The 26567-nt window shown below is 37.9% G+C and overlaps 5 protein-coding genes, 2 non-coding genes and 1 pseudogene across 7 annotated transcripts; all 8 read left to right on the top strand.

Moving 5' to 3' along the window:
* Positions 3148–4012, top strand: LOC104706435 (E3 ubiquitin-protein ligase ATL4-like). Its single transcript, XM_010422631.2, has one exon. The coding sequence runs from the start codon at positions 3287–3289 to the stop codon at positions 3824–3826; it is 540 nt and encodes a 179-aa protein (XP_010420933.1). The 5' UTR covers positions 3148–3286; the 3' UTR covers positions 3827–4012.
* On the top strand, positions 4436–5405 carry LOC104709256 (annotated as a pseudogene).
* LOC104706434 (glucan endo-1,3-beta-glucosidase 5-like) lies at positions 5843–7939 on the top strand. The gene is made up of 2 exons (XM_010422630.2): positions 5843–6473; positions 6544–7939. Exons 1-2 carry the CDS (start codon positions 6121–6123, stop codon positions 7700–7702), a joined length of 1512 nt encoding a protein of 503 aa, XP_010420932.1. The 5' UTR covers positions 5843–6120; the 3' UTR covers positions 7703–7939.
* LOC104706433 (probable pectinesterase/pectinesterase inhibitor 54) lies at positions 8378–10593 on the top strand. Its single transcript, XM_010422629.1, has 3 exons — positions 8378–8751; positions 9078–9665; positions 9757–10593. The coding sequence occupies exons 1-3, from the start codon at positions 8421–8423 to the stop codon at positions 10452–10454; spliced, it is 1617 nt and encodes a 538-aa protein (XP_010420931.1). The 5' UTR covers positions 8378–8420; the 3' UTR covers positions 10455–10593.
* On the top strand, positions 10599–10670 carry TRNAC-GCA. The gene has a single exon. It is a non-coding gene; the product is annotated as a tRNA-Cys (tRNA).
* TRNAC-GCA lies at positions 11463–11534 on the top strand. The gene has a single exon. It is a non-coding gene; the product is annotated as a tRNA-Cys (tRNA).
* On the top strand, positions 12249–14623 carry LOC104706432 (DNA repair protein RAD51 homolog 1). Its single transcript, XM_010422628.2, has 9 exons — positions 12249–12445; positions 12864–13008; positions 13100–13210; positions 13287–13378; positions 13511–13605; positions 13686–13799; positions 13888–14017; positions 14111–14232; positions 14317–14623. Exons 1-9 carry the CDS (start codon positions 12350–12352, stop codon positions 14438–14440), a joined length of 1029 nt encoding a protein of 342 aa, XP_010420930.1. The 5' UTR covers positions 12249–12349; the 3' UTR covers positions 14441–14623.
* LOC104706431 (phosphoinositide phosphatase SAC4) lies at positions 18539–26256 on the top strand. The gene is made up of 16 exons (XM_010422627.2): positions 18539–19249; positions 19354–19555; positions 19665–19830; positions 20020–20242; positions 20582–20658; positions 20919–21106; positions 21194–21291; positions 21499–21632; positions 21740–21868; positions 22182–22533; positions 23255–23376; positions 23479–23589; positions 24065–24250; positions 24521–24697; positions 25018–25132; positions 25662–26256. The coding sequence occupies exons 1-16, from the start codon at positions 19148–19150 to the stop codon at positions 25767–25769; spliced, it is 2490 nt and encodes an 829-aa protein (XP_010420929.1). The 5' UTR covers positions 18539–19147; the 3' UTR covers positions 25770–26256.

The raw sequence follows: 26567 nt of genomic DNA, 5'->3' as shown, positions 1-26567 counted from the left end.
AATCATCTCTCAAAGCCTCAATCCGATTCCAACGTCGCCTGATAACCGTTGAGATGTGAAAGTAACTCGTATTACGATCTCCATGGACAATCCATCTCTCCCGTGACTTTTGAAACCACAATGTTTCTTCCTGCTACAAAACTGTATCCAGCTCTTGAAGCAAAGTCTCTTCCTTGTGTAACAAAGCATCAGTGTGAGAGAACTCCAGCAGGTCCTGAACCATTTTTATTTCTCCCAGCAAACCCTCTTTTTTCTTGATCACATCTCCAAAAACTTCCTTATTCCATTTTTTCAGCGTCACACGTAGAGAATCCAGAGCTTCCGGGGTCGACATATCTCGACGCCACGACGAAGAGACTAATTCGTTAAAACTCGAATGGCTCAGCCATGCTGCTTCGAAACGAAATGGTCTTCTCCTAGGATCCATACTAACTACTGGGCACAACTGTATGTACAACGGAGCATGATCAGAAGCTAAAAACGGAAGATGAGCCACTGACGCCTCCGGCCATTGCAATCGTGTTTCCGCACAGCACAACACCCTGTCTAATCTCTTAGCCACAATATGTTGTTCAACTCTCCCTCGTTTTCATGTAAAACTATTCCTGCGAAAACCCATGTCAATCAAAGACTCGGCATTAATCCAATCCCCAAATGCCAAAGAATCTGAAGACAACCTCCAGTTGCCCCCAACCCTCTCATCAAGGCGAACGATTGTATTAAAATCCCCACCAATCATCAATGGGCCATCAACCAATTCAATAACAATATGAAGTTGTGTCCACAACCCACTTCGTCTGCTGACTGTCGGTGCCGCATACACGACAATCAAATGTAAAGAATCCAATCCATTCTCCACTTTCGCATATATATATTGCTCCGCAGAGTCAATGATAAAAACCGTACCTATCCCCGACCTCCACAAGAGCCACAACCTACCCCTTTGGCCATCTGCATCCACACGAAAGGAGTTTTCAAAGCCTAACCCCTGACATATTCGACCAGCCCATCACCACCAACATGTGTTTCGAACAACGCCAAGACATCGGTTGGATTTTTCTTCAACAAGTATCTAATAGATCGGCGAAAATTGGGTTTAATTGCCCCCCAGCATTTCCACAATAAACAATTCATCATCAATTCACCTAAGCAGCGTAAAACTACCGGGGACAAACATTATTGACGCAGTGGGATTGTCTCTCCTTTAGACAATCCACCTGACTCCTCCATAACCTGCGATGTCTCCTCATCACCAGAACCCAACCTAACCATGCCTTGCGACTGTGAATTGACCTCATCCGTCCCAGAAATCAGCATTCGATCCCCACCTCCAGTCGTAAACACACCTCCCGGTCTCCCGAAGCTCTCTGTTTCGACATGCAACCTCTTACCACTCGCGAGAAGAGGATTCTCCTCCCTAATGGGCCCAAAAACCAAACCTCTAACAGGCCGGTTGTGTTTTTGTTGCCTTTTAAAACCATGATTCTCTACTTTAGACAATTGGGCCTCATTATTTTTTGGTCCATCCCGTAAAAGACCTTTTTCTTTCGCTAAACCCGCCTTCGGTAGACCAGTTTTACCTTGCACCACACTCTTGACTCCACGAATCTGTGGGGAATGATACTCATTCACCTTATTTGAACCAAAACGAATAATTGAATCCCTTGAATCAGGGAGCATATCTTTCACATCTAACCCATCAAATCTGTTAGCCAGATTTACATTCCCTCTCTCCTGTTGCGGGATTTCCCGGAGATTTCTTTCCAAAACTGTTCCGGAACCACCTGTCGTGAACGCAGTCTTGTTCTGCGATGGTCCTACCTTTCTCCCACCACGTCGAACCTCCGTAAACCCATCATCCGTCTACACAGGTGCGGTCACCTCCACCACTACAGCCGGTGCAACCATCGCAACTGATGGTTCCTGAACCCGCAGAGGACAAGCATGAATCATATGACCGTAGAGACCACAACCCGAACAGATATTAGATAAACCCTCATACGACACAAAATAACGCTCCCCATTCACCATAATTGAACCTTTGAGCGGATTCCTCAAATCAACTTCCACACATATTCTTGCAAAACGACCCCTTTCATATTGCAACGTAGTAAGGTCCACTCGTATAGGTTTACCTAATCCCCGAGCAATACTCATCAAAATCGAGCGATGATAGAAACTGACAGGTATGTTAGACAGCCGAAGCCACACTGACATCGTGACAATCTCATCTTTCAATGGGTCAAACTCCGGCGACCATGCCTGTACCATCAGGTAACTACCAAACACCCGCCATGGTCCACCAGATAGAGCTGCCAAGTATTCTTCCTCTTTTTCAAAACGAACCATAAAAAATTGGCGTGGTAGATCCATGACATACATCGCCCCTTTAGGTTTCCACATCTCCCTAAGTCTCCTACTTAGCACCGCAATACCAACATGCTTGCCTAGAACCTTGACAATCATACACTGCTTCCAGAGGCCATGCATAGTATCCAACACCTCCTGCCCTATTGTGATCACTGGTTCTCCATTTGCCCCATTCGGAAACTCCAAAGTCACTCGCGCCGTGACAAACTCATCATCCAACACTGCCTCCGGTGCTAACATCCCACTCGCGTTACTCCCTACAACCTTTTATACCCAATTCCCCACAGCATCTGGCAGATTACCCGGTGGCCTAACCCTGACGCCGATATCCATCATAGTCGCATCTTACTCACTCGATATCTGCTGCTCCAAATTGTCAACTCTAGCCTTCATTTATTATTGTTTTATTTATTTATTGTTGTTTTATAAATAAGTGAATCTTATACTATTATTATCTCTCCTATTACATTTTAAACTTATCTTTAACACTCTATAATTAAAGCGAATATTCCTAATTATTTTTTTAAAACCTAACGTTAGTTTTGTTTAGTCAAAGTGTACACTTCATCACAATTGAAAACTTGACACATATTTAATAAAATATTAAAAACCTCCAAGCAACTTGCATATTATAAAATTAAAAATTTAAAAAATAAAATTATGTAATTAAAAATTAAAAAATTAAAGACACCACTAATTTTTTTTTATTATTATTTAAAGTTAAAGTAAAGTAAAGCAACCATCATCATCAGTCATCATGCATCATCATCAATCAGCTTTATTCCTCTAATAAAAATCGAATCTCATTCTCCATTTCTCCTCCCCCTTCTCTCTCTCTCTCTCTCGCTCTCGCTCTCGCTCACTCACACACCTCAGCAAAACTTGTTCTTCTTCTACTTTCAAAAAATCTAACACAATGAGCTTCTTCATCGAAGAATCTGGTCTCATAGTCACTCAACTCCTCTACAAAATGGCTGTTCTCATCACCGTCCTCAGATGGATCTTCGCATGGATCTTACGCTACCGTTCCAGATCTAGATCCACCATTGCTTCTTCTTCTTCTCCCTCTTGTCCTACGATTTCGTCACAGGCGATCAAAGAAAGCCTCTCCGTGACGACGTTCCGTGACGCGGCGGAGAGATCTCCGGCGATGATCAACGATACCTGCGCGGTGTGTCTCGGAGATCTGGAAGACGGAGACGAGGTTAGAGAGCTGAGGAACTGTAGCCATATGTTTCACCGCGAGTGTATCGACCGGTGGTTGGATTACGAGTGTTGCGGAGGAGGAGATGAGAATAACGAAGGTGAGGAAGATAACCACCGGACGTGTCCTCTTTGTAGAACTCCGCTTCTTGCTGCTAATACGACGTCGTGTGGTGATTGGCCTGCTAAGAACGAACCTAGCTGGGCTGTTGAACGTCTTCTTTACCTCTTCGGAGATGATCTTCTCGTTTGATTTTTTTTTTTTTTTTTTTATCAATTTTTCATTTTCTTTTTTATTTACCAATTTTTATTTGATTTTATTTAGTGGGATCGATTGATCTATAGAAATTTACATAGTTGTCAATTTTTGTAAATTGGGTGGGGGAGTTAATGGTTAAAATATAGGAAATATAATAAAGATTTTTATTATCAATTTTAATTTTAACCTCTCTGATCAGAGATTTATGATTTCATTAGTTTGATGATACTAGTAATGCTTTCTCGACCAGTTTCGAACCTAAAGACATCAAAGAACAGTGTAGAGGTTGCGTTGTTATATTAATTTCATCAGTGTTCATTATATGGTCGAGAAACCTAGTGACGTGAGCTTATTAATTATCTTTGGCTCGTTTGAACCATAATAAAATACAAATGTTGAGCTTTGTTCAACAGAGAGTTGGGGTTTTACGATTTAATACTTGTGAAAAAACAAAAAGAAAAAAGAGGAGGAGGAAGTAAATGAAGCACAGTCGTTTTGATGAGGGTTAGGTCGGCTAACAAAGATTGCTTTTTTTTTTCTTTTCTAATTTGGGGGGTTTCAATTTCATAGAGGAGGAGAGAAGCTTGTTCGTTTCTAAACAAATATCAATCTTGTTCCGATGGCAGCGATACAGATGCTCGATCAGGTTGATCATTCCGCTGATTCACTGATGCAATCCGTACGCGAGGTCCAAACCAAGATGGCTCTGCTTTCACTCCACGGTTGGCGACTTACTCAGCTCCATGTCTGCGACCCTAAATTCCATGGCGGAGATGAAGGAAGCACTTCTTCACCAACCCACTGCTCCGTCACCGTCTGAATCGAAAGTCACGGTGGAGCAGCACCACCTCCACCTCCTCCTCCTACGAAACAATCGACCGCGCCGGTGGATAACTCAGTCAAAGAGCACCCGTTGTCTCGCTACATTAAACTGAAGAAAACCAAGATCGAGATGCCAGTCTTCGAAGGAGGTCCCAATGTTAACTCGTGGCTCACCAGAGCCGAACGATACTTCGAGTTCGGGAGTTTCACGGAGACGGAGAAGATCCGGTTAGCTTATATGAGTGTGGAAGGTCAAGCTTTGTGTTGGTTTAAACTTGAGGAACGTGAGCCTTTTCTAGATTGGAACGATTTCAAAGCTAGGGTTTTACAGAGGTTTGGGGATCCCAGATCTCCTATGGAACGTTTACTCTCTCTCACACACAGGATGAATCTGTGATACGCTATCTTGGTGAATTCGAGGATCTCTCCACGCAATGTTCGGGTCTCCCTGATTCTGTTCTTGAGGCTGTGTTCATCAAAGGGCTTAAGAAGGAGATTCAGGACATGCTCCGTATGTTTCAACCAAAGGGGTTGCATGATATCATCATGATGGCTCGTAGAGTGGAGAATAGTCCTTTTTGCCGTGTGATGAAATGAAGTGAACCCACCACCACTTACGGATTCTGAGTTTTAAGATCTGTGTCTCCGTAGGAAGAACTACAACTGTTAAAGATTCTTACCCTCTTTTGGTGCTCTTGTGGCTTGTCTTCTTATGTGAATAGGTAAGCTCGCTCTGTTAGATTCTCTTTAGTCATCTTCTAGGCTCTATCTAGCATTGAGTTTTATGTTGGGTTGGTTTCCATGTATTCATACAATTGCAACCTACAAATCAGTGTTTTTTTAATCTAATCTCAATGGCTCCCACCAATCATTACTTTCTTCTTTCAAGATCTTGTTTCTTTTGGGCTATCTTTATAGGTATATTTTGTGGTATCTTGGTTAATTTTGAAAATGTTATGACATACATTGAGAAGTCTGAAGGTTAGGACTTGCAATCATATAATAGTTTGGGAGATTACATCGGATTAATTAAAAAGATTGTAAACTTTATTCTAAATATTCTCCAAGGAAGAAACTACAAAGGTTGTCTCCATCTCACACACTCCATCCTTTTCTTCTTCCCTCTCCCTCTTATTATTAGCATCAAGGATTACTCATTATGTGTAAGTGACAATATTTATGTTTTAATATGTTTGTTTTATGGTACAAATACGTTAGACATGTTGAATAGTAGAATTCTATTGCTGGGATGGTTTAAATTGAGGTTCACCTCCAATGGAATCAAGTTCCTTTTTGAAGCACCATCACAAATACCTTTCCTTTCCCCTCCTTCTTCCATATACTCACCTTCCCCAAACTACCTACATCTGTATCTCTGTATATAATGCACACACATAAAACACAAATTCTCATTAGAGACCCCACACTGTGATTCAAAATCTTCCGATCTCACACTTTTTAGAGACATGGGTCGTCATGATACATACCAAAGATTCATCCTTTTTTGTCTATCCTTATTGTTACATCACAACATATTGAAGAATGTGGAGGGCTTGGCATGTAACTGGGGGACTCAAGCTAGCCATCCTCTGCCACCAAACATAGTAGTGAAGCTCCTTAGGGAAAACGGGTTCAACAAGGTTAAACTTTTTGAAGCTGACCCTGGTGCACTCAGAGCTCTTGGTAAATCCGGTATTCAAGTCATGGTCGGTATCCCCAACGATCTCTTGGCAACTATGGCATCCACTGTCGCCAACGCAGAGCTATGGGTTCAGCAAAACGTCTCTCAGTACATATCTTTATATGGAACTGACATAAGGTAAATTGCATTGCACTTCTATAGCTAAAACACACACATGCCCAAGTTTTGATTTTTAATCCTTGGACAGATATGTAGCCGTGGGGAATGAACCATTCTTGAAGACATACAAGGACAGATTCATCCGTTCAACATACCCGGCGCTACAGAACGTTCAAGCAGCTCTGGTGAAAGCTGGTCTTGGACGGCAAGTCAAAGTAACTGTGCCTCTTAACGCCGACGTCTACGAATCCGGCGACGGTCTTCCTTCCTCCGGCGATTTCCGATCTGACATCAAAACCCTTATGGTCTCCATCGTCAGATTCCTAGCTGATTCCTTCTCACCAATCACCTTCAACATCTACCCTTTCCTCTCTCTCAACGCCGATCCAAATTTCCCGCGCGAATACGCCTTCTTCCCAAACGGATCAGGCGGTGGAGCTAAGCCCGTCGTCGACGGTTCCATCTCTTACACTAACGTCTTCGACGCAAATTTCGATACTTTAGTCTCGGCGCTTGAGAAGAACGGGTTCGACGCGAACAAGATCGAGATCATCGTCGGAGAAGTCGGATGGCCAACCGACGGCGATCAGAACGCGAACCCAACGATGGCTCAGAGGTTCAACCAAGGGTTACTGAATCGTATACTACAAGGACAAGGAACGCCTCGTCGGAGAACAGCACCTGAGGTTTACATATTCTCATTAGTAGACGAAGACGCTAAGAGCATTGATCCCGGAAAATTCGAAAGACACTGGGGAATATTCTCTTATGACGGCGCCGTTAAGTATTCTCTGAATCTCGGTAACGGACGTCAGTTGGCTCCCGCTAAAGGTGTTCGTTACCAGGCACGTGAGTGGTGCGTGCTCTCTTATCAAGCTGCGGGGAACGCTGGTGCCGTGTTGGCAACGTCTGCTTCGTACGCGTGTCAGAACGCTGACTGCACCTCGCTCGGGCCGGGGTCCTCGTGCGCGGGACTAGACCCTGCGGCGAATGCTTCTTATGCGTTCAATATGTATTTTCAGAAAATGGATCATCGTCGTGGCTCGTGTGATTTTAACAATCTTGGGGCTCTTACTAAGATTGATCCGTCGAGTGGTTCGTGTAGGTTTCCTATCGAAATTGATACGAGCAGGCACGAGATGTTGAAGCCGCTACCGAGGAAATCCGCTGCACCGGAAGCAAATTGGTCGATGGTGGTAGCGGTTGCTGCGGGGATGGTAATCGGATGGACCGTCTTCTTTACTTGATCCTTGGAGGGTTTCTGATTTCGTTTGTACATTTTCTTACGATTGTTTTCATTCTTTTTCTTACATCTTGTAAATACTATGGTCAATGATTAGACATATAATTAGTCTTTCATAGAACGTCTATGATTTGAGTCCATTATCTGCTGCAATGTCTTTGATAAACCTAAAACGGATTGAGTCAAACCGTATCAAGTGTAGAAGCTTTTTAAAATAGTTGAGCAACCAAAAGACATAACCACCCATTTTCAGATAAGGGAACTAGTTGTGATATTAGCAGTTATTTTATGTCACTCTTCCGTAGGATTTGACTTATTTTGTAGAGTTGTTGCGACTTGCAATTAACAAAGTTGGGTGACATGATGATTTTTTTCATATATACCACAGTATTTTCTTAGTTTACCAATTAGAACTGATCGAGTTGTCCAACCAAAACTTTATGAATTATACCAAAGATAAAAAAAAAAAATATAAAATAAACAGAAATAAAACAAAAGTGAGAGTTAAATTATCCTATCGAAGCCACTCAAGTCCCAATCTACTCTATGAAAAAAATGGTAGACCGCTAAACTAACTCACCAGACACTCACCTCATCAGCTAAAACTAATTTCTTTTGTCCTCTATAAATCAATGCTAATCTCTAGTTCATTTGATATTATAACCTTTCCCCTATAAAGTAGCCTAGAAAATAAATAAAACATTTTTGTTTTAAAATAAGAAATGGGTATTGTAGTTATGGCTCTGTCTTGGGTATTATTGGTCAATGCCCTTCTCCTAGTCGATGCCTCATCAAGAGATATGCCTTTTGCTTACCAAAATGAATTGCAAAGGCATTGTAGCTCCACAAAGTACACTTCACTTTGTGTCCAAAACTTACGAGAGTTTCGACATGGGTCTATTGATCAAGGTCTCGACTTTGTGTCTTTCCTTGTTAACAAGACTATTTCTGACTCCAATATGCTACTTCCTTCTCTTCCCCCTTCTATGAGTTCATCCCAACTCGTTTCTCTGGAAGTTTCCGATGATACGTTGCCTTCGACTTCGGTCTCAGGTACACAACATTTCTTCATTATCAACGTCTTAAGTTTATTTGAACCAAATCTAAATGTTACGATAGAGAAATTATCGAAACACGTCTTGCCTTATTGCCTTAACTTAACATTTTAATCTTTATGAGTAGTTATACTATTTGGTGGAAAATTTTGAGTATGTATGAATATCATTTACATAGTTACAAAAGAAAAACCATTCATAAAGTAGTTAAAATATAACTCTATTATCTCTACCAAGATACCTAATATTTTTGACAAATTAATCATGCAAGTACAGAGTCTCAGTACATATTGTCAAAAACATTTTTTTTTTAAAACGTTACAGATTATTGTGAACGGCTCATGAAGATGTCCACAAGACGACTTGGACAAGCCATGGAAGCTCTCAACGGCTCATCAAGAAAGCGTCACAGCAAACATGACGTCCAAACATGGCTCTCTGCCGCCATGACTTTCCAACAAGCTTGCAAAGACTCCATCCTTGACTTCGGTGACTCCTCCTCTGCCTCCATCAGCCACATAACACAGAAGATGGATCATCTCTCCCGGCTTGTCAGCAACTCCTTGGCCCTTGTCGACACAATCATGTATAATCCAAAGCCAAAGACAGAGTCAACCGCTCTTCCCCGATGGGTCACTGCTGGAGAACGGAGACTTCTAGTAGGTAGAGCAAGAGCACACGTGGTAGTCGCTAAAGACGGATCCGGAGATTACCGGACCGTGATGGAGGCCGTCACGGCTGCCCATGGACGTGGCAGGTTCATAATTTACGTGAAAAGAGGGGTTTACAAAGAGAAAGTAAGTATCCATAAACATGAGATTACTTTGATAGGAGAAGGCAAAGACCAGACGGTGATTGTCGGTGATGATAGCTTCGCCGGAGGAACTTCTGTGCCGGAGACGGCTACAATGAGTTAGTACATACGTTCATTCATTTATACACCTAAATCATTAATACCAAAACAAGATATTGTGTTTGATACTTAAAAATGCAATTCTTGCAGCCGTTACGGGTGACGGATTCATCGCACGAGATATCGGAATCAAGAACACGGCAGGGCCTAAAGGACAACAAGCCATAGCATTAAGTATCACATCAGACCAGTCAGTACTATACCGATGTAGCATCTCCGGTTATCAAGACACACTCTATGCAGCTGCCTTACGTCAGTTCTATAGAGAATGCGATATTTACGGAACCATAGATTTCATATTCGGAAACGCGGCTGCGGTTTTCCAAAGCTGCAACATATTCATGCGTCGTCCTCATGGTGTCAAGGCCATTAACGTTATTCTTGCTAACGGGAGGACAGACCAGCGTCAAAATTCCGGATTCGCCCTCCATAGTTGTAGGATCCGGACGGATTCAGATCTTTCGCCCGTGAAACATAGGTATAGCTCATACTTAGGACGGCCTTGGAAGATGTATTCGAGAGCTGTAGTGATAGAGTCGTATATCGACGAGGCGATAGCCGAGGAAGGATGGGTCGGGTGGTTAAACTCAGGAGACGAGGTACTAAAGACATTGTACTTTGGAGAGTTCAAGAATTATGGTCCGAAAGCTAGAGTTTCCAAGAGAGTTACGTGGCAAGGGTTTCACTTGATTGGGTTTGAAGAGGCCAGTTACTTTAGCGTTGGTAAATTCATTGATGGTGTTAATTGGTTGCCTTCTACGGGTGTTAGTTTCACTTCTGGGATTTAGTGAAAAAAGTAAACGAAAAGGAGAAGAAGAAGACGCTATGAATAGTGAGATTAACATCGATTCAGTTTTATATGGTCATGAATGTAAGACTTTATACCAAACAAATGTAAGACTTTATACTAAATATTCTATCAATGAACACATGGGTCCATAGCTCAGTGGTAGAGCAATTGACTGCAGATCAATAGGTCACCGGTTCGAACCCGGTTGGGCCCTAATTTTTATATATGTTTACCAATATAATTTTTCTTGTATAAGAGTGAGTTTGTGTGTCTGTTTTTTTTTTTCTTTCCCTGGAGTAAACTCAAGAGCTTTAGTTAGTTAGATACACACTAGCATTTGGCGTCTAGTTGTCAACCAATCTTTAACTTTGAGGTTTTAGCTGGCAATTTGTATTTTTCATCATGAAAAAAATGTTGGCAATGTTGTTTGTATGTACACCATTTAAGGAAATGTTGTTTGTATGTAAAACAAAATATTGTAGTGTCATGGTTTAATTGAATCGTTGTAATTGTTTTTGGTAATTTACAATAAAAATGTTTGTTAGATATTTTTTTATTTTGGGGGCAAAGCTTGTTAGAATTTTGATTAATATAAATTTTCCCAATTTGGAAGCATGAATTGTAGTTTTTATTCTGACACTTTAAATCATCCTATATGGATTACAAACAATTTATATGATTCGTTTTTTGATATAATATAAGTTAATTTGAAGGGGGAAAAAAATTCCATTAGCATATACAGTCTAGATGACTATTCATTTTTCATTTCAAATTTTACTAGATAATTTATCACATTGAAGTAAAAAAACTAATAATCCATTTTCTTTTGCATTTATAATATACTTTATTAGAAAATGAAAATGATTTTTAATTGCCATGGTTTAGTTTGTTTGTGTTATGCTTTTGGTAATTTGTATGATTACTAGATAATTCACTTGACTATGGTAAAACTAACAATAATTAATAAAATAAATCAATTAAACTTTTGAGTTTATTAAAGCAATATGGGTTCATAGCTCAGTGGTAGAGCAATTGACTGCAGATCAATAGGTCACCGGTTCGAACCCGGTTGGGCCCTTCTTTTTTTTTTTTTGCTTCTTTAAGTTAACCAATGAGTTTTTACGTTTTACCATAGCTAAAATTAGATAATAAATTAGCTTTTAGCTGTCAACTAGTCTTCCCAACTATCCCATTTCAAGGTTCAAGCTTCCAACTATAAATTTTTTTTCCAAGATGAAGAACAAAGTATGGCATAATTTTCTTGTATTTTATCTATTTTTGAAAATAAAAGTGATATTTTTAAAAGTTAAAGTTTATTTTTTGCTTCAACAAGTGATTACTAAATTATTAGAATTATAGAATAGTAGAATTGTGGTGGTTCTACCTTCTCGGCAATTGAACGCTTAAATGTCATTTGGATGGCGACAAATATTTGTGTTTCCAAACTTAATTTAACCTATTTATATTAAAACTAATTAAAAATAATATGAAAATAAAAATTAGATAAATTTTGACATTATTATCATTTAGAATTTTATGCATCCAGTTTAGTATTTTTTCAAATTTAAAATTAATATGGTAATTATTTAATAAAAAAATAAGGAGGATTTGTGTTTTGTTATTAACTCTAACTGATTAAGTAATGGGCCTAATCCGTTTGGGCTTTTCAGAGCCCGATACGAACAAAGGCCAAGAAACAAAAAGCTAATCTAAACGCAATCGAGACTTGTCGAAGAAGCCTTTGCCTCCAATCGTCTTGTATAATTTTGGGTAGTGGTTGTGGCGCTTCTTTCAATTAGTTTTCAGTTTCGCCAGTTCCCTCCACTCGCAAAGCTCTCTTATTTTGCTCTCTCGCATTCTCTGGGTACCCCGAATCTGTTCTGATTGAGAGCGATGACGACAATGGAGCAGCGAAGAAACCAAAACGTTGTCCAACAACAAGACGACGAAGAGATACAGCACGGCCCTTTCCCCGTCGAACAGCTTCAGGTTCAATTTCTTCCAGATTTTATCATTTCTCGTGGAAATTTACCTTCGCGGTGTATAAGCTTCACTAGATCTTGCGTCAATCGAAATGGGTTCGGCTTGAATTCAATAAAGTTCTCTGCTTTTTTCCCTACCCTGTGTTCGTTTTCGCGATGTGAAAATTGAGCGAGAATTGGGTTTCGCTACGATCTGTAGAGATAAAACTGTTTTAGGGTTCCGATAAAGTTGACCTTTTCGGGGGTTTTAGACTCCATTCTGGGTAATTTCTCTCTTGTTGGGACTCCAATGTCATATTATAATCTCTCAATTCGTTCAATTTGTGTTCATAAAGGGAGATGAGTTCGGGTTTTTTTTTGTTATTCTGGTTAGAGTATTTTGTGTTATTTGCTATTTCATCTCTTTAATCCTGCAAAAACTTCAGGCGGCAGGTATAGCTTCTGTTGATGTAAAGAAGCTAAGGGATGCTGGTCTCTGTACTGTTGAAGGTGTTGCCTATACTCCTAGGAAGGATCTCTTGCAGATTAAAGGAATCAGTGATGCCAAGGTTGACAAAATCGTAGAAGCAGGTAATTTGCTTTACTTCTCTGTTTTGATACACCACCTCTTTGATAATTTTAGAGTTTATGTGTTTCTTATTTGTGTTTTCTTTTGTGACAGCTTCAAAGCTGGTTCCTCTTGGTTTCACTAGTGCGAGCCAGCTTCATGCCCAGAGACAGGAGATCATTCAGATTACATCTGGATCAAGGGAGCTTGACAAAGTTCTTGAAGGTTGGTTCTGATTTTCTCAGTGCATCTCAAAACCGCGTTTTGCTATTTTGATCTTACTTTGTCGTATTCTCAACAGGAGGAATTGAAACTGGATCCATCACTGAGTTATATGGTGAGTTCCGCTCTGGAAAGACTCAGTTGTGCCATACGCTGTGTGTAACTTGTCAAGTAAGAACCCTTTTTCTGAACTTACTATTTAGCTATTGTTGCTTATTTAGCAATAATGATCTTGAATTTCTTCTGACACCTTCGCAAAACTGAGAAAGATATTCACATTAAGGTTTACGTTTAAATGATTAGCTTCCCATGGATCAAGGAGGTGGAGAGGGGAAGGCCATGTACATTGATGCCGAGGGAACATTCAGGCCACAAAGGCTCTTACAGATAGCTGACAGGTATGTTTCTTTGTAACACACGTTCATGATGGGGTTCTTGAGACAGAATAATCTGGATATAATCAAGTAAAATGTTGCAGGTTTGGACTAAATGGAGCTGATGTACTTGAAAATGTTGCCTATGCAAGAGCGTATAATACTGATCATCAGTCAAGGCTTTTGCTTGAAGCAGCATCAATGATGATTGAAACAAGGTGTGCTAAGTTCATTTTGGTGTTCAGTTCTATTATGTCTACCACGTGAGTGCTAACTGGGAAAGTTACGATGACCGTTTTGGCACAGGTTTGCTCTCATGATTGTCGATAGTGCTACCGCTCTTTACAGGACAGATTTCTCTGGAAGGGGAGAGCTTTCGGCTCGACAAATGCATCTTGCAAAGTTCTTGAGAAGTCTTCAGAAGTTAGCGGATGAGGTGAACATTGAGTAATACTACTAACTGTTTCCTTTCCAGATTTTCTCTGAGACACCATCCTGAAGTATTCTCTCTTATGTTTAATGGCTCTAGTTTGGTGTGGCTGTTGTTATAACAAACCAAGTAGTTGCGCAAGTAGATGGTTCAGCTCTTTTTGCTGGTCCCCAATTTAAGCCAATTGGTGGGAATATCATGGCTCATGCCACCACAACAAGGTTTGTAATGTTTTGCGAATTTGATGAATCCCTTGTTTATTGTTTTTTAGGGTTCATTGGTAAATTGTGTTTGTTATACTACAGGCTGGCGTTGAGGAAAGGAAGAGCAGAGGAGAGAATCTGTAAAGTGATAAGCTCGCCATGCTTGCCAGAAGCAGAAGCTCGATTTCAAATATCTACAGAAGGTGTAACAGATTGCAAGGATTGAAGTTTTTGGTCACACACTCTGCCTTTTGTGTTTTGCAAATCCTTCACTTGTAATGATGTCAAAGAACCATTTTCTGTCGATCATTGTGTAAGCATACAAGTAGACGTAGTATTGATGGAGCAAAAGAGCTTTTTGTAAGTAGTTTTTTTTCGGCTGATGAAAGTTGCTACCCTTTTTGTTTCACACAGCCTCGTCGTTGATATACTTTCTTTTTAAAAAATTACCGTGTTTTAGTCAATAGAATTTTATCAATAATAGAAATTTCGATTACTAACATTGAAAAGATCGTAATCGAATATATAGTTTCCTTTAATATAGTTTAAAAAAATAAATTATAACAATATTTTATGCAAATTCAAAAAATGAAACAAATACCACTAGTCCGAAATACACATTGAAAAGGATCGTTATCTTATTATATAAATATTAATTTTCAAAGTTAGTAACACACCGGATCGTGACACATGTTAGTTTTAACGATTAGAAATCAAAATTAAAAATTCACCAAATTGTGACACGTGTCAATTTTAACGATTAAATATCAAAATTAGTAACTTATCAAATCGTGACACGTGTCAATTTTAACGATTAGAAATTACTATTTTCAAGTTTGGTAAAACAACGCATAAGATAAAACATATGATTGTAATCTTATTATATTTAAAAAAACAACTAAGATAAATATACTATGTGCCATCCATATCAAAGTTTCATTGTTACAAAGATTCTCAACCGCTACATGGTAAAATAAATATACTATGCGCCATTCATATTTGGTCGTATAATTATACTATATACACTATACATTAAATTTTCTGTCTTTGTTTGCACAAAATAAAAAAAAATTATGTCTCTATGGTTAGCCAATTTCGGACACACTACTGCAACAAGATTTGTGAAGGCAGTCTAAAGAAAAATTTAATTATATTAAAAATCTTATTATATAAAGTTGGATTTTCAAATTAGTTATTAACATGATTATGATACGTGTCAAGTACACTGATGAGATGTTGACACGTGTCAAAAATTATTATTTTACAAAACAACTAATTAAGAAAATAACATTAAATCTAAATAAAATTTACATGTTTATATCTAAAAAAAATTTCTAAATCAAAAAGAAAAATTAACAAAATTAATATATTTTCCATTGTACGTTACTTATATTATACGTGTTTTCTCAATAATATTTTGACATGTAACAAAAAAGTAATTCACTAAGCATGTATATTATTATTAATAAATAAATAGTGAATAACAAATTTTAAAAAAATAACATTATATCTACATAACATTACATGTTTATATCGAAAGCTTTGATCTTTGATTTTTTCTGATATAATTTTGCCGATCTATTGTGTGGGTCTACTGTTTTCAATGGAAGCTATCAGATGCAATGAAATGAAATCGAAGTATATAATGCCCGCTAATTTAATCGAGGATGGAGACACTGATGGAGGTTCTGAAAGTGATTCTACAGTTAGTAGCATTATAAGTTTTGAAGATAAGTCGGTGGTTGATGTTTCTGGTCAAAATTTAGAGTTGTATTTTCGGAATAATGTTGATGATTATGGTACTGAAACAAGAGCTGCTTGATCGAGTAATTGAGAAACGATTTCAAATTTGGGAAGTTGGAACGATATACCATTTTAAAATTGGTTTCAAACCGGATTTATGTGGTTTTTTATCGGATTAGGTTCGTAAACCGTTTAAACCAGGTATATGGAGAAATATATATGAGAAATTTTGATTCGGATAAAAATAAGTTGAGAATTTATGATTCAAGAATATTTGAGACGAGGTTATAACTTTAAGCTGTTTTGGTATAATTGGATACTTCTGAAGAGTAAATAGGTCGTTGATCCTTAACATGATTATGACATATGTCATGTTTTGGATTGTATATAAAGTTTATATTTTGTATATCTGAATTATCTAAGACTTATATATACCATCTTGATTATAATTTTCAAATTTTTATTTTTATTATATTATATTAGCTTTCTTTCAATTTCTCAGCTTTTATTGGGATAGTCATAAAATCATTGTAATCGAGTAGATAATTTTGACCAGTTGTTCATCCAAAATATCTTTGGAGTAAAAAAAACTTCATTGTTAAAGAAATTATGTCACAAAACAAATTTAGTAATTATAAGAACTATAATTATGCCAAAATGAAAGTAAAGCAACATAAAATTTGTTTAATCCGTTTAGAAGACATTTTATAGGTAGTGATAAAGAGCATACTTTAACAATAAAATAATTTTGGGTGGAAGAACATATTTTTAATGGGAAAATATAGAGTAAAATTGTATGTGGTTACTTCTTAGATGTTGCTGTGATGAATTTGTTGCATGTAAAATATTTTGTGAATAAGTTGTGGAACGTTTTTTAAATTTGACAATAATATAATTTGTAATGATGAGTATTTGGCAAAAGTTTTAGTGGGATATAATTTAGCTTTAGATTATTGTAATAATTGTTATAATATATTAAAAATATATAGATATAAATAAATGTATGAAGGTAGATACAAATATTTTCTAACTTAAATTATTTCTATATTTACTTTAGGAAATAATATTTTTTATATATTTTTAAAAAATTGTTTAAGGTTTATGATTTATTTTCTTCAATAATTTTTAAATCCGCACATCTTGTTGAATATAAAGTTTCTTTTAATATAGATAAATTTGTCATAATTAGTTAATGTCTTTTGACCCCAACAAAATGGGCCGGTGTACATTGTGTAGTCTTTTGTCTTGGTCAAAGTCTCAAAGACCTTGTACACTATTCTTTTTCTGTAGAACATACACACATGTTCGAAAACAGCGAACACATACATGGTACATGCACAAAATCCATGAATTAGGTAATATATTTGTGTACAACCATACATGATTTATAAATACTAAGAACAAAGTCAAAGTATAGACAACATATACAGCACGAATTATATAAATACTGCGATGAGCAAGAATGTAACACCCGCGTCCCGTGATCCTAAAAGGGAGCAATTTATTTTAAAGAAAATGATAGTTAGATGAGCTTAAATAGCTAACTAGCTCAGATATGAGCTGAACGAGCTCAACAAGTTCGATGAACTTGCTAGCTCAGCTGAGATGAGCTACACCAGCTAGTTCAGCTAGACGAGCTGACCGATAGCTCAACTTAGCTAGATGAATTGATCTAGTGTCGATCTAGCTGGGTGGTTCGGTCAGCTAACACTCGAGCTGGAGGAGTGTGGTAGCTCGTTAGCACGAGCGGTCACCATCAGAAATGTACAACTTTTCAAAAAGACGTGACCCATTGAAAAGGGGCAAGGAATGGACGTGTCCTTTCATGGAACACACCCATTGGTGTCCTATATAAGAGATGGACGCCCAGTCTATTCAATACACCATCATCCATCCATTTGCCCATCTATGTCTAAGAAGAAAAGAGGATGCGGCTTGGCGAGTATATCGATACTCGTCCAAATTGATGCGCATACTAGCTCTACCTTTGATGAGACAAGCGACGGTTTGGCAATCGGGTCGAACTGATTGCAAGATCGTGGTATTTGCATTTTTTGTTTGTAGGGCTTGTAGTATTTGCATCCCATCTGGTTTGATATTTTTCATTTACCATACTTTTTTTTTTTCTCTTTATGTTTGTTGACAAACTTGACATCACCATCTCCGTCCGATATTGAAACATTGATTTGTTCACCACCTCCCGATATTTCAAAGAACAAAAAAAAAAAAAGTTTGGTTAGAATGACTCATTCATGATTATAATTGTTTTTAATAAGTTAAAACAAAAAAAAGGATTTGTGTGAATTGAAAAAAATTAAAGTAATAATAACTCATCGAAAGTGCAACTATTCCATTTGATTCCAGACAGCTGTGAGTTTACATAGGCATCGTCACGGGGTCCCTTTTTTAAAAACAAAAACAAATAAAAAAGATCTCACACTTTTTTTTTTTTTTTTTTAATTAAAAATAAAATAGAGAAAAATGTGGTGATTTGCGTCGTCTTCTCTGTCTCTCTCTTCCCCGATCCAATCTTCTTCTCCTTTCTCTCGACACAAACAAAGAAAACAGCTGAGAAAAACTCTTTTTTTTTTCTCTCTCTCTCTCTCTCTCTCTCTCTACATCATAAACCCCTCTCTTCTTCTTCTTCCTCGTAATAAAACATCTCCTCTTTTTGAATTTATCTGAACATCTTCTGTTTCATCTGAGCTTCCTTCTTTCGTTTGATTTTTGAGCTTTGGGAGTTTGTTTGTGATCTCCGTGATCGGGGTTTCTTTTATTACTTGCTTTACCTTTTTTTTTTCCAATTCGCATTTTGTTCTTCTCAATTCCAGAGCAGCAGCACAATAATCACTAGAAGAATCTCTCTCTCTCTCTCTCTCTCTCTGTGCGTCGGTCGGTTCTGAGGGTTGAGTCGATTGTTTTGCGCAAGCAGCGAATCTCGAGAGAGCAATACAATAGAGTCGTGTTGTTGTTCCTTTGGAATCAACGACCGTCGGCTCTTTGGGTCTAAGGTTTTGATTTTGGTTTGCGTGTGAGAATTCGGCATTTTTCAAGAATTTTCTACTCTTGGATTTTGGATATTGGTGAATGCTCCGCCGATATATTTCTCTGAGCCCAGCCGCTTGGGCGTAGATCTAAATTTATTTTCAAATTCCAAAAAAAAACAAAAAAAAACTGAGAAATCAGGTTTATGACCTCATCGCCGTCAATGGAGAACGGAGGCTCAGTCTCCTCTCTATCATCTGCTCTTCTTGGCTGTATGCAAGAATTCAAACTCTTCGAGACTCAATCGGTATTCTCAATCAGCTAGCTATTTGAGATCTGCTTTCGTGCCTATTAGATATTTGTAACGAGCTTCATGGACTGTCACTAACATGATTTTTTTTTGTTTTTCAGAATTTCTACATGATTGGTTGGAATGGTAGTGGAGTGTATAGAATACTAAAGATAGACCGGCTAGATGCGTCTGAGCTTAATCTCAGAGAGGATTCCACTGCTTATTCTAAGAAAGAATGCTACGAGTTGCTTAAACGGATACACGAAGGGAACAAGGCCACGGGTGGGCTGAAACTTGTCACTGTTTGTTATGGAATTATTGGTATGTGTTTTTTTTTGTTTTTTTGTCTCAAGTTATGTTTACCGGAGGGGTAGATCCGTAGATGGTTTTAGTTTCCAGCTTTGTTCTCACGCTGTTTATGTGCTCTCAGGGTTCATTAAGTTTTTGGGACCATACTACATGCTGCTTATTACTGAAAGAAGAGAGATAGGTGAAATTTGTGGTCACGTTGTTTATGAAGTGTCAAAGAGTGAGATAATTGCATTGCAAAATTCTAGCGTGCTTACCAACTATGCAAATTCGAGAGACGAGAACAGGTATGTTAATATATCTTTTGCTACATTATGCGTTTTTTTCTTTTGCGTATATTTCAATCCCAGTGCCAAAGAGAGTTCTGTTTGGTGAAAAGAGAGAGTGCACGTTCCCTTCCACCCATTTTATGAACTCAAGTCAGTTAACCCTTGCGTTTCTCTATTGGTGTTTGTTTCCCACTTGTTTATAAACAGGTACAAGAGACTCCTGTGTATGGTGGACCTTACAAAAGACTTCTTTTTCAGCTATTCGTATAATATTATGCGAAGTTTCCAGAAGAATATATGCGACCATGAGAGTGGAGGTTCTCTCTATAAGAAAATGTTTGTGTGGAACGAATTCTTGACTCGGGGGACCCGACATCATCTTCGGAATACCCTGTGGACAGTAGCATTGGTGTATGGTTTTTTTAAGCAGGTGAGAATTGTATGTTTTTCTGCACCATTTACTACCAGAGAAAAGAAAGTCTCCCCGAATTCAAATACATATATTTTTCTTCTTTCCTCACAGCAATAGTCAATTTATTTCTTTGGGTTAACTATTTTGCATCCCTAAATCATGTCTTGTCTTGCCCTAATATTTTTCTTCTTGTCTCACATTCAAAATTTAATAGTTATGTATCAGTTTTGATATTCTTGGTCGTGCTATTTCAGATACAGCTATAATACTCTTGCATCTTTATTCTCAAATACCTTGATAGTCTCACAGTACTGTTTAGATTTATGGATGCTGAACCTTGTGTTACTGTGCATGTAGACAACACTTTCTGAAGCTGGACGGACTTTCAAACTCACTCTTATTGCTAGACGTTCCCGCCATAATGCTGGAACCAGGTATCATATTTCATCACTCCATACTTTCCATTTCTGTGGTAACATGTCTATTATAACTCGTTCTGTATTCTAACCTTTAGCAGTAACATGAAATAATTGCAAATAAAGCCCACATTGTTAATCACATAAGAATACATGCGCTAGAGTTGTGCAATATATGTCCATCTCCAGGGTTCTTCCAACATTGAGATTTTAATTAGGCATCTTTATTTCAGTTAGTTAGTATGCTTCTTTTCCCCTAAACCCCCTTCTGATTTTAGGTACTTGAAACGAGGAATAAACGAAAGTGGCAATGTTGCTAATGATGTGGAAACAGAGCAGATAGTGTCGGAGGACGTTCCTGTAGACCGTCCCATGCAAATAAGTTCTGTTGTGCAGAATCGTGGCTCAATCCCTGTATTCTGGTCACAGGAGACCTCAAGGATGAAAGTTAAGCCTGATATAGTATGTAAGTGTTATTTATAATAATACTGCGTGGTCACCTCTCTCCCTCCCTCTCTTTTCTTTGTTTTTAAACACCTCAATGTCAATCCAGTGTCGAAAAAGGACCTGAACTATGAGGCAACTAGAGTCCACTTTGAAAACCTTGTGGAGCGATATGGGATCCCCATCATTATTCTGAACTTGATCAAGGTGAGTTGCCTAATCTAGCTTTTTTCATCTATCACGCCTAAATCATCACTTCGCTGGGTACTTTTTGTATGGCAAGTGATGCATCTTCTTACACCTTAATCTTGTTATACTTTTAATGAAACGAACTATTGTATGTTCATCATCTTTTTGATGCTCTCACACCTCAAGCTTTCACTGATGTCTCCTGTTACTTTTGACAATCAATAGACCAAAGAGAGGAAACCCAGGGAGTCGATTCTCCGGGCAGAGTTTGCTAATGCAATTGACTTTATAAACAAAGATCTGCCAGAAGAAAATCGGCTTAAATTCCTCCACTGGGACTTGCACAAACATTTTCACAGGTATCTTTTTAATTTGTGATCCAGCTGCTTCAGATAGAATATCTATCATTCCATTTTTCTATATGAACCAGTTTTCTCTATTCTGTCTTTTTTTTTTTTTTTTTCAGCAAAACAGAAAATGTATTGGCACTTCTTGGAAAAGTAGCTGCCTGTGCTTTGATGCTGACAGGTTTCTTTTATCATCAACTTACACCAGCAATGAAGCTTGAGGGTTATATGAGCTTGTCTTCTTCTGAGTAAGCCTTTTTGCTTGAGTTCCTGTAACGCACTTGCTCATCATATAAATTATTCTCCGCTTTGTATGTAGCTGTGGGCTTTCAACTAAATCTTGTCAAAGTAGTTAATGGAATTATTCTCCTGGTTATCTTCCTGCAAATGTGGATAACTTGTTAATTGTCACCAACTATCCATTATTTGTTTTACTCGTAGAAAATGGGTAATAGCCATTTCTTGGTGGAAAATGATGTCATTGAAATATTTCTATTAGAAAAGTTAATTTCATGCAGCGATAGAGTAAACACTTACAGTACTAATGTCTTAAAATTGCAGCGCCGATATGTCTCCACATAATAGTTCTGATGATGATAGTGGGGAATATGATTCCTTAGAGAAGAATTTTTGCCCAAAAAAGAATGCTGCAAATGGCGATTATGATATCAAGCCTAGCAGGCTCCAGAAGGGAGTGCTGAGGACCAACTGCATAGATTGCCTTGATCGTACAAATGTTGCCCAATATGCATATGGTTGGGCTGCTCTAGGGCAACAGCTTCATGCTTTAGGAATTAGAGATGCTCCAACTATAGAACTTGATGATCCTTTGTCTAGTACTTTAATGGGGTTATACGAGATGATGGGAGACACACTAGCTTATCAATATGGCGGATCTGCAGCCCACAATAAGGTAATTCTATTTTTTACTTTTATTCGTATAAGTCCTGACAGCATCAGAATGATTTTGTTCATGTCCATATTAAGTCTTCTGCTACAGACAGTTAGTTGATACTAAATACTGGTTGTAAATTATGTACAAAATAGATTCCATATAGTCTCTGGTTGGAACAATAAAAAAACAGCTGTTGCCTTTTAAAAATAAATGTAAGCTCATGAAAAATCTAATTTCATCTGTGCATCCTTGTTTCTCGGTATAACATCAGGAAATCCTTCATGCATGCTGATCCACCATCGCTTATTTGAACCTATCTGTAGCTTTTCGGCTGATATTATTTTTATTATTATTATGATATGATTCTTGAGTTAGAAGCAGCATGTACATAATTGGTAAATATTAAAACGTTTTTTTTCCTCATGAAACGTGTGGAATTATGGATGATATTGGTCTATAGAAAAGCTGGTCTGATTTCTGAGCTTAGTCTTTGATGTACAAGAATTACAAGGGACCCTTGCTATGTCATCTATGTTATATCTCAATCGCAGTTGAGCCCTCATTATCTTACTTTCGCCAAAGGATTTCGGACTTCAGTTAAAATTCCTTTTGTAATCTGTCCCATTGTTCTGAACTGAATTATGATGTTTTGATCTTCTGCAGCCGACTCAAGTTAAAATTATGTTCACTATTGTTGAGATACACTTTGTTGATTCTTAGAACTTCTGGTGTGCAATAGGTTTTTAGTGAGAGGCGAGGCCAGTGGAAAGCAGCAACCCAGTCACAAGAGTTCTTGAGGACTTTACAACGTTATTATAATAACGCATATATGGATGCGGATAAACAAGATGCCATTAATATGTAAGCTTGTCTCTTTCACTCTCTCGTATATATCCACGTTTCACGTTAATCTCCCAGAGACTTACAGAAATTCTTTGGGCCTTTGTGGATTCATGTATGCAGATTTCTTGGTACTTTCCGGCCTGAACAAGGGAGGCAAGCGGTTTGGGAGTTGCGTTCAGATTCCCACTCTAATGGACAAAGTGGAGAGATAAGCACGGGGGAAGATGAAAGGTAGGGTTCTATGACTGCAAACTTGAATTTTAGATATTCACCTATTTATAAAATTTCTGCTGCCATGTAGGTAGAAAGGTTTGAATGGTTCAATTTTCTCCTTATTAGATGATTGTATGTGTTATACGAAATTGAAACAAATAGGCTCTACAGATTTCAACATTGTCCGTTCACTGGAATGATATATCTCCACCATAACTTCCAATTTAGATCCCGCAAAACTATTGTGACCCTTATCATATGATTTAGACATAAGGAGGTATGGGCTTTTGTTATTGATGAAAAACTAGGATTGGTTTGTTGATTGCATCGAACTGTACCTTAATCTGTACGCTCTATATGTTTAAGAATTTGCTCTGTCTTTTTTGGTATGTAAAATTTTTCATCTTTATTAGCCTTCGTCTAAAAGTGCACAAATATAATAGACTTTGTTTCGCCACATCTATGATCATAGCTCTTAATACTATGTTTCCAGGTTTCTTGTGAAGAGGTGCTTATCAGATGGGAATATTCTCCATGAAAGTCACACTCCGATGTCCGCAATGAGTAGAAAGAGTGAAAGCATATCACATAAAGGCTTTGTGTCGTCACACCAAGTGACTCATATAATTTCAGAGTCATCACCAGATATGCCAGCTGCCGGTGATGTAACATTATCGAGGTTTGCTCAAATCTTTCCTACAATTTTCTTCACTATAGCTAGATAAAATATGTGCTGCTGGTACATTTATCTTGGGTGGCCATGCTATGTATGCATTATAATTTTGCTGGGTGCAGCTCTATTGTGCTTCTGAGTTCTACCCATGATAGCTCATATATTCATGAAGTGGTTGTCTTTATGCTTCATGTGGCTAAGATAGTGTGTGTGCTAGTACATAGTAACACTTGTCTCTCTTGTTGGTCTTGATATTTAGCGATAACATCTTTGTAGGTGTACTCCGTCAATGCCTAGCACATATTTTTTTGGAGATGCCCAAAAGGTTCAACATAATGGTAGTAGCTCCAATTACTTGTCCGAGCAAGAAGATATGTCTAGTGTCTCAAATTTCGTTGATATTGAGTGGCTTTCTTCGTCGGAAAATCTATGTGAGAACGATCAATTGTCCAGGTAAAATTATTGTGCACTAAAGACATCAGTTTACGATTTTAAGCAGACAATAGGGGAACCAGATCTCATTCCACAGAAGTATAAAGTTTCTACATCTATACCATTTTCTCGTCCATCTATCTAAAAACACAGCTGATAGATGTCCAAAAATAAATTAGAACTAAAATTTTCAAATATCCATCTGCATAGGGTTTTCATAATTGATGACTAAAATAACAATGATAGCCTATTCCTCATGAATGATCAACAATTTTTTATAGTCATGATTTAGTCAATTTTACTACGTTGGTCATGCAATTCACATTGCGTTCTCTTGGCAGGCCGTCAGCGCTTACAATATATTCAACCGTCGAGACGTCTTCATCAGAAAATATCATTACTGAAGCAAAACAACCGACGCCAGCTATGAGTGAGAGTGGATCAAGCAGCAGGAAGGTCAGTCTTCCATATTCTAGTTTGCATATCTCCCTAGCAAGTTTTGTACAGTGAGAGTTGGTGTTACTTGAATAAACGTGCATCATGTACTTTCTGCCAGCTAGCTCGTATATTTTTCCATATTATGTCTTCTCTGAAACCTGAATGAACCATTGGCTAAACCTAGAATCACGGAAGTTAGTCGTAACGAGCCCAGATTGGAAGTAGATGCTATAATAGGATTTAACGAGCAGAGGATATCTAGTAGCTGAACCTGTCACAAATACACGGATTTTCTTACTCTCTTCTATTACAAAGCATATAGTCTATGGCTTAAAACGTTAAATTAATAAATGAAATGGTTAGAGTCTGGCCAATATTAGCTAATAAAAGAATTTTTTGTATGAAGTAATTTCAGCGCTGTGATTTTATGTGGTATTATATCATACGACATATCTCACTGCACTCAGATGGTTTGATAATTTTGGGGTATATATTGTGATTTGGTTACTTCACTTGAAACTTGAACCGGATTTATTTCCTTTGGCAGGGTAAAGAACCTATGGGAACCGAACAATCTGTACACACGAAGATTCGTGATGATTTCCCAGATAGCTTCAAACAATGGGTAGCGTACGGGGAAGCACTCTGCCATTGAAGCTCTCTCTTAACCGTCCATTTCCAACAAGAACATACTTTGCCTTCACCATACTTAATGTCTTCTGGACATTTGGGTATTACTGTTCAAACATGACGAAGCGACTGGTAGAGAGATTCGCAGTGCCATGTATTTGAGACTTCACGGTGACGACCTGTCAAAAGAGATTAGAACTATTAAGAGGAGCAAATACTAAAATAGCTGAGAAGTTTGAGTTTTGCAGTCTTTGCATTGCAAAGAGAAAGAGGAAAATTTCATGTTTATGGAGAGAAAATTGTGAGATAGTCTGAGACTTATGTTAGGCTCTTTAATTTTGGTTTGTGGTCTGATGTAAATATCTGTTGGTTTTTAAATCCATCTTGTAAGCTCTTGTCTGTTCTAAAAATAAATCGATTCTTTATCACCTGTAGCCGATTCGAGTCGCAACTGCACTTATGCGTTTGCGTTTTGCGGTCTGGTAAGAGATGTTGCTGGCCTGGCCATTTCATTGGTTTTAGAACTACAGTCTACAGTAGTATTCAAATTGGTGTTGAGCAGCCAAGAAGTTACAAAGCGTAACGAGATCTTTCAAGGGTTCATAACTAATAAGTGAGTAATATTTGATAGTGAAATATATGGTTGTGAGATAGTTGAATAAATGGAGGGTTGTAAAATAAAGTAGAGAGTTGAATAAATGGAGGGTTGTAAAATAAAGCTTAAGGAATATTCTATGTAATATTCCCTAAGATTTGTACTATAAAAACCAAGGCTTGGTGAAGAGTTTCATACAAGCTTAAGTGAGTGAGTTTGAGTAAGAGT

The sequence above is a fragment of the Camelina sativa genome, chromosome 8 (assembly GCF_000633955.1).
Source record: "Camelina sativa cultivar DH55 chromosome 8, Cs, whole genome shotgun sequence".
NCBI lineage: Eukaryota > Viridiplantae > Streptophyta > Magnoliopsida > Brassicales > Brassicaceae > Camelina > Camelina sativa.
This window is presented reverse-complemented; position numbering and strand designations above follow the sequence as displayed.